The sequence below is a fragment of the Mustela erminea genome, chromosome 20 (genome assembly GCF_009829155.1).
Source record: "Mustela erminea isolate mMusErm1 chromosome 20, mMusErm1.Pri, whole genome shotgun sequence".
In the NCBI taxonomy this organism is placed as follows: domain Eukaryota; kingdom Metazoa; phylum Chordata; class Mammalia; order Carnivora; family Mustelidae; genus Mustela; species Mustela erminea.
Window position 1 is genome coordinate 4,280,308 of NC_045633.1, and position 15,442 is coordinate 4,295,749.

At 48.2% G+C, this 15,442-nt stretch overlaps 1 protein-coding gene and 1 long non-coding RNA gene across 6 annotated transcripts in view; one reads left to right on the forward strand and one right to left on the reverse strand.

Annotated features, from left to right (window-relative positions):
- LOC116580527 (cytochrome b-c1 complex subunit 2, mitochondrial) overlaps positions 1-15,442 on the forward strand; it is a 130,698-nt gene that overhangs the window by 46,857 nt on the left and 68,399 nt on the right. For 3 of the 5 annotated variants that reach the window (XM_032326866.1, XM_032326867.1, XM_032326868.1), the window contains one exon: positions 1,192-1,272. The exons of 1 other annotated variant lie outside the window; for it this stretch is intronic. In XM_032326866.1, coding sequence (XP_032182757.1) covers positions 1,192-1,272 — 81 coding nt within the window. Of the gene's footprint in view, positions 1-630; positions 765-1,191; positions 1,273-15,442 lie in introns of all 5 variants that reach the window. One more of the 5 variants, XM_032326871.1, reaches the window with a different exon arrangement.
- On the reverse strand, positions 8,416-14,542 carry LOC116580533. Its single transcript, XR_004281690.1, has 5 exons — positions 13,727-14,542; positions 9,970-11,425; positions 9,292-9,410; positions 8,877-9,074; positions 8,416-8,742 (listed from the first exon to the last, which is right to left on the reverse strand). It is a non-coding gene; the product is annotated as an uncharacterized LOC116580533 (long non-coding RNA).

A 15,442-nucleotide genomic window follows, 5' to 3' on the forward strand; every position in this document is an offset into this window, starting at 1 on the left:
TTCCCAGCTGCAATGCTAAACCAAAAATGTTCCCTTTTAAAGAAATTTTTTAATGTTTACTTGACACCGAATGCCTTGGAATTGTCTCCGTAGAACCTTGGCGTTCCCTGGAGCATTGTTTGAAAACCGTTATCTTAAATTAGTCCTTTATCACATTTAGCTGCTGCTTTTTGAATTCCCTCTATGTTTCCTCTTTCCTCGCTCATGCTGCTGTTTTCTTCATACTACTCTTTACCTCTGAATGTTAAGGATGCTTTTGGGTGGCTGCAGTTCAGTTCTGATCAGTGATGTCATTTAATGGAAATTCCTACTTTAGCATTCGGCCGGAAATTTGAGGTATGAATAGGATAGTCTCAAAATGGTCATTAACCTTCAAATCATTAAAGAACGTTTCTTCTTATGCCTTCTATGGGCTAAGCCCGTGGTTCTCCAACTTTACCATGCCTAAGAATCACCTGGAATTATTTTTGAAATGCGGCTTTCCAGATTGCATCTGTGGGGATCTGATTGAGTAAATCTGTTAGAGGAACTGGAAAGTCTGTACTTTTAAAAACAGCCTAGGTGATCTTTGTGTAAAGCGTCCACATAAACACTGGGAAACACGACACTGAGCATTCGTGTTCTCCTTAGGGAGCGTAACACTCTGCTCAGACTGCAGACAGCAGTACCCAGTCCTGAGGCTGAACTTGCGGCTACCTAGGATATCTGGTAACGTCTGCTGAGCATTTTCCCCCGGCCCTTTGACTTTCGTCTGTAGGAGAAGTGTAAGTGAATTGGCAAAAAAGGGGGCCCTCAGCACTAGCAGAGGGAACAGAGCGGGCTTGTCTGATACTGAAGCCCACAGTGTGTACCCTTCAGCCATCCTGCCGCTGTGATACTACTGTTATCACAATAAATAAATGTTTACGTTAACCTTTAATCATCAAAGAACGTTAGAAAATACCAGCAAAAAAGTAAAGCGAGCAGTCTGGTTTAGAAAGATTTAAGTGAAAAATGTTAAAAACCATTATGGTTTTGAAAGAAGTAAGCCGCATCCAAAACACGGCAGGCCCTTGCCAGAACTGGTTACGTGAAATCGTAATTCATCTCTTTCGCTTGTACCGGGAAGGTCCCAGGCTTTTGTCTGTTTGGGAAATTGGGCCCTGTTTTCCCTGGTAAAATGACATCCAGTAAAATTCCGTTATATGTCTTGTTTCCGCTTTTAACGCCAGTTACTCGGATTCTGGACCCTTTGGGATTTACACCAACTCGCAGGCTGCCGCAGCTGGAGACGTAAGTTGCAAACTCACCAATTCTCCCAAGAGTTTTTCCTCCATTAACATGTTCTTAGTAAAAAAAAGAGAGAGTGTTTGAAAGCCATGACTGATCAGAGCTCTGTATAGTGTAATATCATTACCATGTGTCTGCCTAGAACCAACTTAAAAATGTTTATTTTAAACATTGTGGGTTGAAGCCTCTGCCTTCAGCTCGGGTCATGGTCCCACGGTCCTTTGATCCAGCCCCGCCTCAGGCTCCCCACTCAGCACAGAGTCTGTTGGAGATTTCTCTCTTCCTCTCCTGTTAACGCACACGTGCGTTCTCTCTCTCAGATCCTTGGGGAAAAAAGTCTAGTTTATGTATATGAGTGCCAAATTCTTTAATCCTTCAAAAGTATTATATATAGGTCTAGACTTTTTAAATGATCACTGGTGGCTGGAAGTTGGTTTGGGAAGAGATGGCGGAGAATGAGATTTAGGTCAGAAACTTCCTGGTACAGTGGGCTTTCCCATCTAGATCCTTATTTTGACTAATATTTATTGTTTCACAGTTGAAAAGGACATTTGTTGTTGGTTTCATAGGCTCAGTTTAAGTGGTTTTCCCAGCTCACTCAAGTTTCTTCTTTTTTAAAGTTACCTACATTTTTAGTGTTTGTCTGTAGCAATTTATTTATGAAAAAGGGAAGAGGGGACTAATTATTCAAGACACCATTTAGGTTTTTTTTTTTTTTTTTCTTTGAAGTTTTACTGAATTAGAATGGACATCCCATAAAGTGTACATATTTACAGTGTATAATTTATTAAGTTCTGACATAAGTGTAGACATAGAAAACATAAGTCACCCCAATCAAGATACTTTTTAAAAAATGAGTGTCCTCTTTGAAACTGAAGTATAATTAACATATAATATTAGTTTCAGATATGTATGTCATGATTTGATATTTCTCAATATTGTGAAATGATCACCCTAGTAAGTCTAGTTGACATCATCCTTTTCTGTTTTTTTTTTTTAATAAGAACCTTTAGAAATGATTCTCAGCTTTCAGGTATGCAATATAGTAGTATTAACTATAGTCATATATGGAGCTGTATATTACATCCCAGACCTTAATTATTTGATGATGGGAAGTTTGTTCCTTTTGATTGCCTTACCTGTTTTACCCACCCCTACACCCTGCCTCTGGCAACCACCAATCCACTCTCTGTATTTGTGAGTTCATAGTACTTTTCATGGTGGTTTGTTTTTGTTTCTGCTTTTGTTTTTGTTTTGAAGATTCCATGTTTAAGTGAGATCATACAGTATGTATCTTTTTCTGTCTCACTTCCCTTAGTGTAATGCCCTCAGGGTCCATCTGTGTTGTTACAGATGGCAAAATTTCATTCTTTTCTATGCCTGAACAATTGTGTGTGAGTGCATGTGTTTTTGTAAAAATCCCTGCACCTGTCGATGGAGATCTCTTAGTTATCGTAAACAGTGGTGCAGTGAACATGGAAATGCCGCTGTCTCTTGGAGATAGTGTTTGTTCCCTTTAGATAAATAACCAGAAGTTGAATTGCTTGATCCTATGGTAGTTCTACTTTGAGCTTTGTGAGGATACTGTTTTCCGTAGTGGTTACATCATATCCATTCTACCAGCAGTGCACAAGGGTTCCCTTTTCTTCCCCTCCTTGCCAGCAGTTGTCACTTCTAGTCTTCTAGTCTAGTCTTCTATCTTTTTGAGAGTAGCCATTCTAACGGGTGTGAGGTGATAGAACTCACGATGGTTTTGATGGGCATTTCCCTGATGACTTGTGATGTTGAGGAATTTTTTTTTAATGTGTCTGTTGGCCATCTGTATGTCTCCTTTGGAAAAATGTCTCCTCAGATCCTCTGGGCATTTTTAAATCAAACTAGATTTTGCTGTCGAGTTGTATAAGATATAGATGTATGTCTTACATCTGTACAATATCTGTTGTATAGATACTGGATGTTAATCTCTCATCAGATATACGATATATAAATACTCTCCCCTATTCACCAGGCTGCCTTTTCATTTTGTTTTTTTCTTTGCTGTGCAGAAGTTGTTTAATTTGATTTAGTCTGAGTTGTTTGCTATTGCTTTTGTTGCCAAATCAAAAAATTGTCAGCAAGACCTCAGTCAAGTAGCTTACTTGACAATGTTTTCTTCTAGGAGTTTTATGGTTTCTGGTCTTACATTCACGTCTTTAATCCATTTTTATTTAATTTTTGTTTGTGGTGTAAGGTAGTGGTCCAGTTTCATTCTTTTGCATGTGGCTGTCCTGTTTTCCCAGCACTATTGATGGAGGTTACTCTTTTTTTTCCTTATTGCATATTCTTGGCTTTCTTATTATATGTGATTAAACCCATATATATATACGTATATGTATGTTTATTTCTGAACTCTCCTCTGTTTCATTGATCTGTGTATTTGTTTTCACGCCAATGCCATTTTGTTTGATTTCTGTATCTTCGTGGTAACAGTTTAAAATTGGGAAAGGTGGTGCCTCCTGGTTTTTTTGTTTTTTGTGTTTTTTTTGCTATTTGGGGTGTTTTGCGGTTTCATACAAATTTTAAGATTGTTTGTCCTTTTTGCGAAAAATGCTGGGATAGCGTTGAATCTGTAGGTTGATTTGGATAGTATGGACATTTTAATAATACTCATTCATACATGAACACGGGATATCCTTGCATTAATTGCATCTTTTCAGTTTCGTGCAGGTCTTTCACTTTCTTGGTTAAATTTGTTCGTAGGTATTTTACTCCTTCTAATGTAGTTATGAGTGGGATTCTTCTCTTGATACTTGTTACAGTCAGTGTTATTAGGGAAATCGTGTACAGTGTGTGTATTTTAAGTGTATGGCTTTTTGTTTTTGTTTTTTAGTATATTTGATGTGCAGTGTTACATGAGTTTCAGGTGTACATGCATAATTTTAGTTTTGACAACTGTATGCATTTTTAGAACCACGACCAGCATGGTCAGATGAAAACATTTCCAGTACTCCAGAAAGTTTCCTCATGCTCCTTCCCACTCCTTTACCCCACCATGACCCTTCTGTTTGCCAACCACAGGCTGCTTTCTCTCACTATATAGGACAGAATTTCTAAATAGAATTTCATTTAGATAGAATCCTATTGTGTATACTGTTTCAGCTGCTTTTGGTGAGTCAGTGTGTTTAGGTCGTGCACGTTTGTTGCATTGATCAGTAGTTGATTCTTTCTTTACTGGTGTATAGCATTGCCTTGTATGGATATACTCAGTCTGTTTCTTCATTCACATGTTGTTGGACATTTACGTTGTTAATCAATTTAGGCCTATGTTGAATAAATCTCTTCTTTTTTATTTTTCTTAATTAAAGATTTTATTTATTTATTTGACAGATCACAAGTAGGCAGAGAGGCAGGCAGCGAGAGAAGGGGGGGGAAGCAGGCTCCGTGCTGAGCAGAGAGCCCCATGCAGGGCTCAATCCCAGGACCCTGGAATCATGATCTGAGCCGAAGGCAGCGGCTCAACCCACTGAGCCACCCGGGCGCCCCTTGAAGCAAATATCTTCATCCTGTCATTTGACCCACAGCTACTTCAACATGTGTCTCCAGAACAGGGTTTCCCAATCTTGGCGTTCCCCACATCTTGGGCCCCATCGGTCTTGGCTGAGGGCCCTGTCCTGAGCTTACTAGGATGCTTAGCAGCACCCCTGGTCTCCACACACCAGAGGCAGAGAGTGTCTTCCTCAGTCCTGCTTCTGACCACCGAATGTGTCCTAGACGTTGCCAAACTTCTCCCAGGGAACAAAACTGCCCTTGTGCGACACACACATAGATAGACCCACAAAAGTATCGTCACTCTTTAAACATTTCAGAATAATTTCTCAGTAGCATGACATGTCAAGTCACAGTTCAGATTGATCTGATTATCTCACAAATATGTTGACTCTCTGTATCTGTTAAGTCCTGAGTGAGAAGACGACGCGTACCTTGCCGTTGGTGAATAGGTCTCACACGCCTCTTCTAATGACAGGCCTCACTTTGTCCCTGCTCTTTCTTTAGCCTGGCCATTTATTTTCCTGTAAGGGTGCCTGGGTGGCTCGGTTTGGCTCAGAGTCCGACTCTTGGGATCAGCTCAGGTCCTGATCTCAGGGTCCTGGGATCCAGCCTCTTGTTGGGCTCCCTGCTCAGTGGGGAGCCTGCTTCTCCCTCTCCCCCTGCTGTCCCCCCTGCTTAGGCTGTCTGGCTCGTTCTCTGTTAAATACATAAAATTGATGTACAAAACCAAGCAAAAGAAAAAACAGTCCGTAACGTTTAAAAAATTTTTAAATTTATTTTGTTTTTTAAAGGTTTAATGGATTTTTTTCCCAGAGAGAGATCACAAGTAGGCAGAGAGACAGGCAGAGAGAGGAGGAAGCAGGCTCCCTGCTGAGCCAAGAGCCCGATGCGGGGCTCCATCCCAGGACCCTGGGATCATGACGTGCGCCGACTTTAACCTACGGAGCCACCCAGGCGCCCCAATCCATCCCTTTGTGACAAGACCTAAGGGTGTGTAACACGTTACACCAAACATGTAGCTCACGATATCCCAGACCCTGAAGGGCAGAGCCCTGCTAAAATGTCATCAAACGTTAGTTTATTGGGTTCTCCCAATCTCGCTGAATGTTTTTTCAGATAATGGAAAGCCCAGTGCCAAAAAAGCTGCCGTGGAATGCATCTAGATGGTAAACATGCTTGGTCCTTGTACCCTGGGGCCTATCCCAGAGGGCTCTGACTCCCTGAGTCTGGAGTTGGACATAAGCATCTGTCTTTTCTTTAAAAAAAATGGCCACAGGGGGCGCCTGGGTGGCTCAGTGGGTTAAGGCCTCTGCTTTCGGCTCAGGTCAATATCTCAGGGTCCTGGGATCCAGCTCTGCATCGGACTCTCTGCTCAGCAAGGAGCCTGCTTCCCCCTCTCTCTGCCTGCCTCTCTGCCTACTTGTGATCTCTCACTGTCCAATGAACAAAATATTAAAAAAAAAAAAAAAAAAAAAAAGACAAAAAACCCCAGAGTCCTTCATGCTTTGCTGGTTAGCACTGGGTTGGGAACCACTATTTAGTCTGCCATTCCAAACCCAAACTTCCCCGACAATGTGTGGGCTGCAGACGCAGGAAGGCGTCGGAAACTGAGACAGAGGAGAGCAGAGAAATGATAAAAAACTATCCCAGAGAAAAGCGGCTGCAGCACGAGGCCGGCTCCCAGGGTGGGTGGCGGCGGCGGCAAAGGCCAGCGAGTCTGGGGCCCCGCCTGAGGCCCAGGCAGGGAAGGTGCGGCCACAGAGGGGGCGGCAGCTCGCGAAGTGCTGGCCACGGGGCCTTGCAGGCCTCCAGCAGCTTCCTGGGCCTCAGCCCCGGGCGCTGCCAGCGACTCCGAGCCTGGCGAAGCCGGAGCTGCAGGTGGACTGCATGGGGTGTGGGCACATGTCGAGCGGCAAGCGCTACAGCGTCTTCCCCTGCGAGGGCCACGAGAGCTGCTTCCAGCGGAGGCATCCACAGCAACCGCAGCGACACCGGCTACACCGGCGGCTCCGACCGTCGCTGCCAGGTCGGCCAGCACCACCTGTGCCAATACCGCCGCCTGAAAATGGGCTTCCGCGTGGGCATAAGGAGGCGGCGCAGCGTGGGTCGGCAAGGGACACGGATGCTTCGTCCTCCCACGGAGCTCCCAAGCGGCGGACCTTGGCTTCTCTCCTCAGACTCCTGTGTTTTTAAAGACGGTGAAACGTTTGTCTCCTCGGTTTTCTTAAACGATCCCGAAACCAAGGAGAGTGTCGGGCTCCAGCCTCGGCCTCCCCAGAACTGCTGGCCGGAGTAGAGGGCCAGGGAACAAGGGGCCCATTCCTGGGACAGGCTGGCGCTCAGCACCCCAAGCATGAACTTTTGGGGCCGGTGGGGTTGGCTTCCCCTCGGGGGACGGCCTGACGTCTGGACTAGAGCGGCCAGCAGAGTAACGCGCCAGGCAGGTTGTCAGGATACGGAATCCACGTTGGACACTGTATGATGAATGAGTCAAGGCCAATAATAAAGATGTTTCCTACCTGAAAACAAAAACAAAACAGAACAAAACACCTATCCCATAGAGAGTCCAGAAAAGCCAAGCTCTAGCCATACTACTTCTCTGTCCGTATTCTGTATCTCAGTGACTCTAGAGTCAATTGACTTGAAGCAAGTTCACACAAACGGTTACCCACAAATACTAACTAAATCAGTTTATCAGGACATTTTCAGCACAGCTAATTGGGACACGGTACTGAAAAGCATTTTATTTCCCTCTCGTCATTTCAGTGGCGCTGCAGACTCTCTCTGGACAAATAACTGTCCATTTGAGAAAAATTCTTTCTCATTCAACAGTGTGACACATGTGGTCAAGAGCATCTGAAAGCTGGAGAAGAAATGAAGTTGCGTGGAGTCCACGTATGTTCACAAACGTCACCACAGACTGCCACCACGTCTTCAAAACTTATCTGTGTATTTCTTTACTTCTTGAACTAACCACCACTGACACCGCCTGCATGTCAGACGTGGCGCTAAGTGTTTTGTTAATGTTAAATTTCACTTCATCTTTACAGTCATCTATGACGTGGGATTATCATCATCCCCATTCGTCCCATCAGGGAAGGGAGACGTACAATGCTTTAGCAACACGGCTCATAAGAGGCAGAGGTAGGATCTGCTTGGGGTCTGGACCCCATGTTTTAAATCACTATGATTCGTTTCCAAGACCCTACAAAAACAACAAGTCGTCACCCCAAACGTTGGTTTTCCCCACCCCACGGTCCCCACGTGGCCCCAGCTTCAAGGACATTCTCTCAATTCCTTCAACACTGCACATCCTTCCCGGCCCTAACGGAACACCTTCCCACATCCGCCTTGATTTCTTAGCCTCCTGGTCTCAGCTTAAACATTACTCAGCAAATTACAAACTCTAACGCACCCTGTACTTCTCAGCACTCAATGCAAAACAGTAATGACGAATTTCACGGGTCGTTATTTCCTTCCTGTCTTGGCCAGCCAGGGGGTGAGTCCCTCACGCATCCTGTCAGTCCTGTTCATCATGGGTTCCGATCACTGATACCCGCAACCCACCCAAAAGGAAGGCCATTCCCCCTACACACACACACACACACACACGCACGCACACACACACACACACACACACACAGACACACACACACACACACACACACACCCCCACTGACCCCTGACTGGCCTGATCTCAGGTGCACGGTGGGGATCCTGACAACCCCTCGTGGAACGTAACCTACTCGAGAAGGAGAACGGAGCTCCTCCCCCATCAACACTCCACTTACGGGCTTCACGTCGGTCTCTTCTAGCAGGACTTGAGCCCCAGCAAGGCTGAAACCTCATCTGCCCGGTTCGGCCGCATTTCCACTCGCGCTGTCTCCAGGCCCCCCACATAGTTAGCAGCTCCATCAACGAGGCCCCGTTCTGGGCTCTTCTCAGCTGCGAAAGGAGGGGCACACAAGCTGACGGCTACCTTTTGGCAAACCGGTGTACTCCTGAGACACAGGCCCGCCTCCCAGCGAGGCCCCAGCCCCCCGGAGACACGGGGCCCTGACATCATGCCCTACAGGTACCTCCGTGCAGAGGAGCATCTTCCCAAGGGCTGCTCACTTCTTCGTCCTCCGCGCCGACCTCGAGGACGAAGTACAGGAGCTGGAAAGGGGTGTCCTCAGACCAGTGGCCATGGGTCTGGAGGTTGTGAGGTGCTGCGCCCACCGGGACAAGGTTGTGGGGTCTCGAGACGCCAGACAAGCAGCAAGCCTCACAGAAGCCTGGAAGACGGGAGGTGCTTTTGCTCAGACTCAGCTCAAGTGTCTCAGTGCCCCGCCCGTCAGCTGTCCTAACCACCTTCCCGCTCCTGGGTGCCGGGCCCACACGCTGAATGGACAGTTTCCCTGCTCCCTCGGCCTTCGGAAGGCATCGCCGCCGGATAGGTCTTTGGGCCCCGCCCACACAACCCTGGGCACACAGTCTCTCTCCCATTCCCACCTGGCAGGACCTCGGTCACACCACCATCCTCCTCCTCTGCTGCTGCTGTGTTCTGAGGGTGGCCTCTCTGAGCTCCTCACAAGCTCTAGATGGCTGTGGTCGGCACCAAACCGAGCTGTCTGGAATGGAATTGCTTCAGCACCCTTTTCAAAACTCAGATGGGCATATTTGTGGGGACTGTTTCTGGAGTCTTTGTTCTGTGGCACTGTCCTTCCTGCCAATACCAACACGGGCTTCCTTGTTACAACTACTACTAAGTTCTGAAACTCTAAAGACTGTGTTCCCAAATTACTCTTCTTTTCAAAAGCGGTTTTGAAACTACTCTGATTCCTTTGCCCTCCACATAGATTTTAGAATATTTTTGTCTATCTCTACGAAAACAAACGCAGCTGACAGGATTTTGATAGAAATGGCGTTAAGTCTCTCTATCAGTCTGGGGAGAATTGACATCGTGACGATGCCTAGTCTTCCAGGTCACGAACGTGGTGTATCTTTTCCATTTATTTCTATCTTTGACTTCCTGTCTCAGTGCTAAATAGCTTTCAGCACGGGATGCCTGGACAGGCACTGTTAGATTTATCCCAAAGCAGTTTCTTTGTACGAAGTAGTTTCTTTGCGAAGGTGTGTTGGACTGTGGAGCCTCCATATTCGTTGCTGGCATAGAGGAATACAGCTTACCTTTCTGTGTTTAGCCCGTGTACTGTTTCTCTGTGAAGTTCCGTTGTTAGTTCTAGAAGCATTTGTCGTACCCTCTTGGGGCAGGAGGCCTGCAGTGAAGATTCCGTGTCAGGGGCTGTGTTGACACGCGGAAGATCAAGGAGGGACCCGAATGGCCTCCTGCCCGTTCTCCTCTCCCTCTTCCCTCACAGGGGAGGTCTCTTCCCCAAACACCCTTCTCATCCTCGGGACTAGCCATAGTGCCTGTTGGTTTTGGGGGAGCAGCGTTCAGTTGCCTAGAAGCCCACTGAATTCTTGAGGCCAGCCACTCACCCCCTCCCATGGGAACCAGGACTTGCCACACCCTCTTGTTTCAAGAAGCAAGTCTTGCCTTCGAAGGCCCTGCTGCTGGTTCTCTCTGTTCTCAAGCGCGACGTCTGTGTCGTCCTGCACCGTGTGTGGTATCCTCCTCCCCTGAAGCGCGAGGGTATGGGACGAGTAAACTGTTGGTCAGTCACACGTGTCGGGTGTCAGGGCATCCCACAAGTCTGGAGCAGGAATCTCTCTCTCATCGGGGACCTGAGGAGATGGTGATTAAAACAAGCGGCAGCATCACAGGCACGGTGTCCGTATGTTAACTGAGGACGCGGGGGTCAGCTTGACCTGCTCCTTCGCTAACTAACTGGCTTCAGAGGTGACAGCCACGATCTGGGAGGGAACTGGCCATCGCCGGCCAGCTTGTGTGTTGGCCCGTGTTCTGTTATCTCACATGGAGGTCGCCATCCGTTTCCAAACTAAGGTCCCCTCCTTGCCAACAAGGTGAGAATGAAGGAGAATGGACTGTATCTTGGGGGGAGGTGTCACCCATGTGACCTGCATGTGGCCTGTATTGGTCTCCAGGGCTCCCCCCTGAGGCTGGCAACCGCAGGACATGCTGACTGGTGTGCTTCAGTTCCAGGGACTGGGTGTTGGGCCAGTGCTGGATGCGGACGTCCGGATCCTATGGGGGAAAGCACACCCCAAGCACAGCCCTGGGGGTGACCCTCTGTGTTGTGGGTGCAACGGAGGGAGGCCCCGACGCAGGGAAATGTAAGAAGGGCACACTGAGGGGATCCGGTCCCACCTTGACTTCCGCCAGGAGGCGTGAGACCATACAGCCCTCGCCGCGACAGAAGCCCCAAGGCTGATGATGCTGATTTGAGACTCTCTGGAAGAAAACACCGAGAACGAGGAGCAGGGCAAAAGACACTCCCCCACCCCACCCCCAGTATATCCAGGAAGACACAAACCCGAGCAAAGGAGGAGTGGGAGAGAGAAAACTGAATACAGGAGGTAGGGGGACCCCCCGGGGCCCCCACGAACTAATTCATCATAGGTTCAGAATTTGACCCAGTTGTAGATCCAACATTTACAAGGGCACCCGGGTGGCTCACATGGTTAATCACCTGACATCAGTTCAGGTCTTGATCCCGGGATCCTGGAATAGAGCCCCATGTCAAGCTCCCTGCTGGGCAAGGAGTCAGTCTGCTTCTCCCTCTGCCTCTCCCTGCTGCTCCCCCTGGGTCCTGCTCTGTCCCACTTGCTTGCTCGCTCTCTCGCTCTCTTAAATGAATACATCAAATCTCTAACCAATAAAAAGTAAAAAGGAAATCATAAATTCACTAAAATAATTTAATTGGCAAAATTCCAAGGAGGCCGATTGCCTTCTGTGCCTCTACAACGTAGGTTCTGAATGAAGTGTAATGTTGCCAAGATGCACCGGTTGGCTAACCTTCACGGACTTAATGCACGTTCCGTTTATAGCGAGTATAATAACCATAGATTCTGCCTTCTGTATGTACTGCTTTGACATCTCGGGCCTTGCTGACTTTGGAGGGACTGTCCCTGGCAGGCTTACTTAATTCCTAGAGATGGTCAGCAGCTTGCCTCCAGGCAGAGCTTTCACATGTAAAGCAACCAATTTGGAGCCTTTACCCCCAACCACCTCTTGTAAGAAACTCTCACTCTGGGCCACTGTCCCCTGCCCTGATCACCCCAGGGGCAGGGACAGACTACTCCAGACAGACACCACTGTGTCCCGGAACCCACTGACATGACACCGACTAGGCAGTCTTAAATGTGCTTAGCCGGATTCACCTGCCCCTTGCCATGGAAACCACAGCAAAGGGTCTTGCCCGTGTCGTCTGTCCCTTCACTCCCTCTTTCTCCTGACCGCCCCTGGTGCTTCCCTGGGTGGCCCTCCGTGGCTCTCAGGACCTCCTTTCTCGGGATCAGGGAGTCGATGAACGCTTCTTGCGTTGTGAGAGTTCCTTGTATATCTGCTTGTCTTACCATCCCTGATAAAATAAACCCCTGTACCCTGAAAACACCGGAGACACCTGGGGGGCTCAGTGGGTTGAGCTTTTGGCTCAGGTCAGGATCTCAGGGTCATGGGATAGGGTCCCATGTCGGGCTGTGTGCTCAGGGTGGAGTCCGCTTGGGATTTTCTCCGCCTCTGCCTTTCTGTCCCTGCCACCGCCCCGTGCCCCGGCTCCTTTGCTAGCTTTTGCTCTTGCTTTCTCTTTGAGGTTAAGTCGTTGAAAAAGCCATGAGGGAGCCCCACAGATTTAAAGATGGTGAATATTTTGCTCTGATACATTTGGCCAGTATGTTCTGTTCAGTGCCTCTCGGTCGCATGTGCCTTGACCTTGAAGGAGACAGGATTTACCTTGTTACGCGCGGGGCACCCAAACCGCTCTGCTCTCACAGGCAAACTTTGTGGGCAGGATCTTAGCGCATTCGTCTTTCTCCGGGAATACAGATGGGACATCACATCCAGGAGATCCTACTGTGAGGATATTTGTTTGACACACTTGTTAAGGACCTACAGGGGAGGCTCTGTCAGTCAAGGGTCTGCCTTGGGCCCAGATCCTGATCTCAGGGTCCCGGCAACAAGGCTTGCATCAGGCTCCCTGGTCAGCAGGAAGCCTGCTTCTCCCTCTCCCTCTGCCCCTACCAGCCCTTTGTCCTCTCTCTCTGTGTGTCTTTCTCTCTCTCGTGTTCTGTCAAGTCCCTAAATAAAATCCTTACAAAGAAAAAAGGACATACAAGTCCAACATCTTTCGGTACTTTCTGGGTACTGGAGGCAACATATTCCTTGTTTATCAGTTTTACAGAAACCCATTTCAGCTGTTCCTTGTTAACGAGCCCACGCTGAGGGGGGAGGGTCTCCCCTCAACAGAAGGCTGTCGGATCTGTGCAAGCAAAATTTACCTGTTGGGGGTGACTGGGTGGCTCAGTTGGTGAAGCGTCTGCCTTTGTCTCAGGTTTTGATCTCGGGATCCTGAGATGGAGCCTGGCAGGGGGTTCCCTGCTCGGCGGGGAGCCTGCTTCTCCCTCTCCCTTTGACCCCCTTTTCCAGCCAGAGCGCTCTCTCAACTACAAAAACAAAAAGCTTGAGAAAAAAACCAGCTGTTGGTGCCCAGGTCAAAAGGCTGTAGCAGCCTCCTCTCCTGCTTCCTGGAGTCCCTGGACTCTCTGTCCATGCTATCTGTCAATCGTCCGTGGGCTCCCACTGCAAGAAACGGCCCTCCTCGGCCCTGGTGAGAGACCATGAGAGCAGCAGTTGCTGGCCATGCACTGGGCTCTCCTGGAAACAGCATCTCTCACAGACTCTGAGCCTCCCTCTCCAGCTGTCCATTCTTCTCTGGGTCATGGGACACCCCCCCCCCCCCACCAGCTGAATATAGTTCCCAAGGCCTTCCTGCTCCAGGCTGAAGCCCAAGTCTGCATATCCTACCTGCAGGTGGAGGTGGGGGCTTCTGTCCACAGTGCATTGCCAGATTCCATGGTGCCGGAGGACGTCCGCTCTTCCTTCTACCCCTTGGCCACCCAGCGATTCCCTTGGGATCGACTGCGTGAACATCAATGGAAGTTACTACATTTTGGATTTGGTGACCACGTCTCCCTCCTGGCCACATGACAGCTTCACATCCTAGAGAAGCACCTGTCCTACGCCTTAAGAGTCTCAGCAGGAAATGGATGTCCATATATCAGTGTCCGTTCTGATGGAAAGCCTGAGATGAAGGTTCAATAGGAAGTGTTGTCTTGGCATCCGGTAACTTTGGAGGGCCTCGGATGGCCTCACCCCAAGTTCCCTTCCCACTCTGCTCCCCCAGATCGGATCCCCTGGCCAACAAGCCCTCCTTAGCACGGGGACCAGGCACAGTTTCTTCCCAAGTAAGCTCCAGTTCCCTGACAGCCTGCGCCATGATCCAGCAAATGAAGATTTGAAGGGGCTTCTGAAGAAATGAACAAGGGAGTCGACCGTGGACCTTCCAGTTAAAAACCGCTTAAAGGATGATCAAGAGGAGCTACTTCTAGAACTTAGGGCAGAACCATAAGCCGCTGTGTTTTCAATTTAAGAATAAGATGGAATTCATTCCCATTTCAAAAATGGTCTCTAAGGCAGAGTGATTTGGGGGGGGGGGGGGAGCAAGTCAGAGAATAAGTAGTATACTCCTAAGCAGGCCAACCTACATAAGGCCCGAGAGAAATCAGGTTAGCCATAGCGCGCTTTTGCAGACAACAGAAAAGGAAATGATTTTTAAAAATTAGAAAATAAAAAATTAAGAGAAATGAGACTTACCTGGGAAAAGCAAACGTTTTTTTTTTTTTAAAACCTCCTATTCATCGTGTACTTTCGTGCTAGTCACCTCGTTTCCCATACGAGGATTGTGTGGTCGTGTATCTGATACGTTTGGAACACTGAAACAAGTTGATGTGTTCTCTACATAAGGTATCCATAGACACTTGGCCCTTGTGTAAACCTTCCAGCGTTACAGACCACAGCTTCCAAGGCCATCAGTGTCGACTGTCCTACGAACGTCACCACTGCTGTGGCATCTGGGTGGCTCAGTCTGTTAACTGTCTTTGGCTCATGTCATGATCCCGGGGTCCTAGGATCAGGTCACACAGGTCAGGATCCCTGCTCCGTGGAGAGCCTGCTTCTCTCTCTCCCTCTGGTGCTCCCCCTGTATGTGTGCCCTCAGTTTCCGTCGAAAAGATAAATAAGATCTTAAAACATAAAAAAGAAGTCACCAGTGTTTTCACTTTGGCGAATACTTCTGCGGTCATTGAGAGACCCCTTTTTTGTTAAGTCATAAAAGAAAGATGTTTCTTCAGCTGAAAGCAAAACCGTGAACATTTGGCATTTTGAAAAAGAACATTAGGAGATAAGGTAGAGACACACAGAGTGACTTGGGATCTTCAAAGCGTGGTGTCACTCTGGCTCACAGTCGTCTATTTCTTTGAGAGGTCTTTGGCCGCCTTTCCAACCTTCTGGGCAGGTGATAGTATATGCGGCGTGTACACGGGTAAAGCATCAGTGACAGCATTTAGAAGAAGGTGCTCCGATCCATCCATTTGCGGTCCGGGTGGATTAATAAGAGACACAGCTGTGGTGCGGGGCTTGACCTCCTTTTTTCCGGGTGTGGATGCCAGGGTAGCGTTCCGT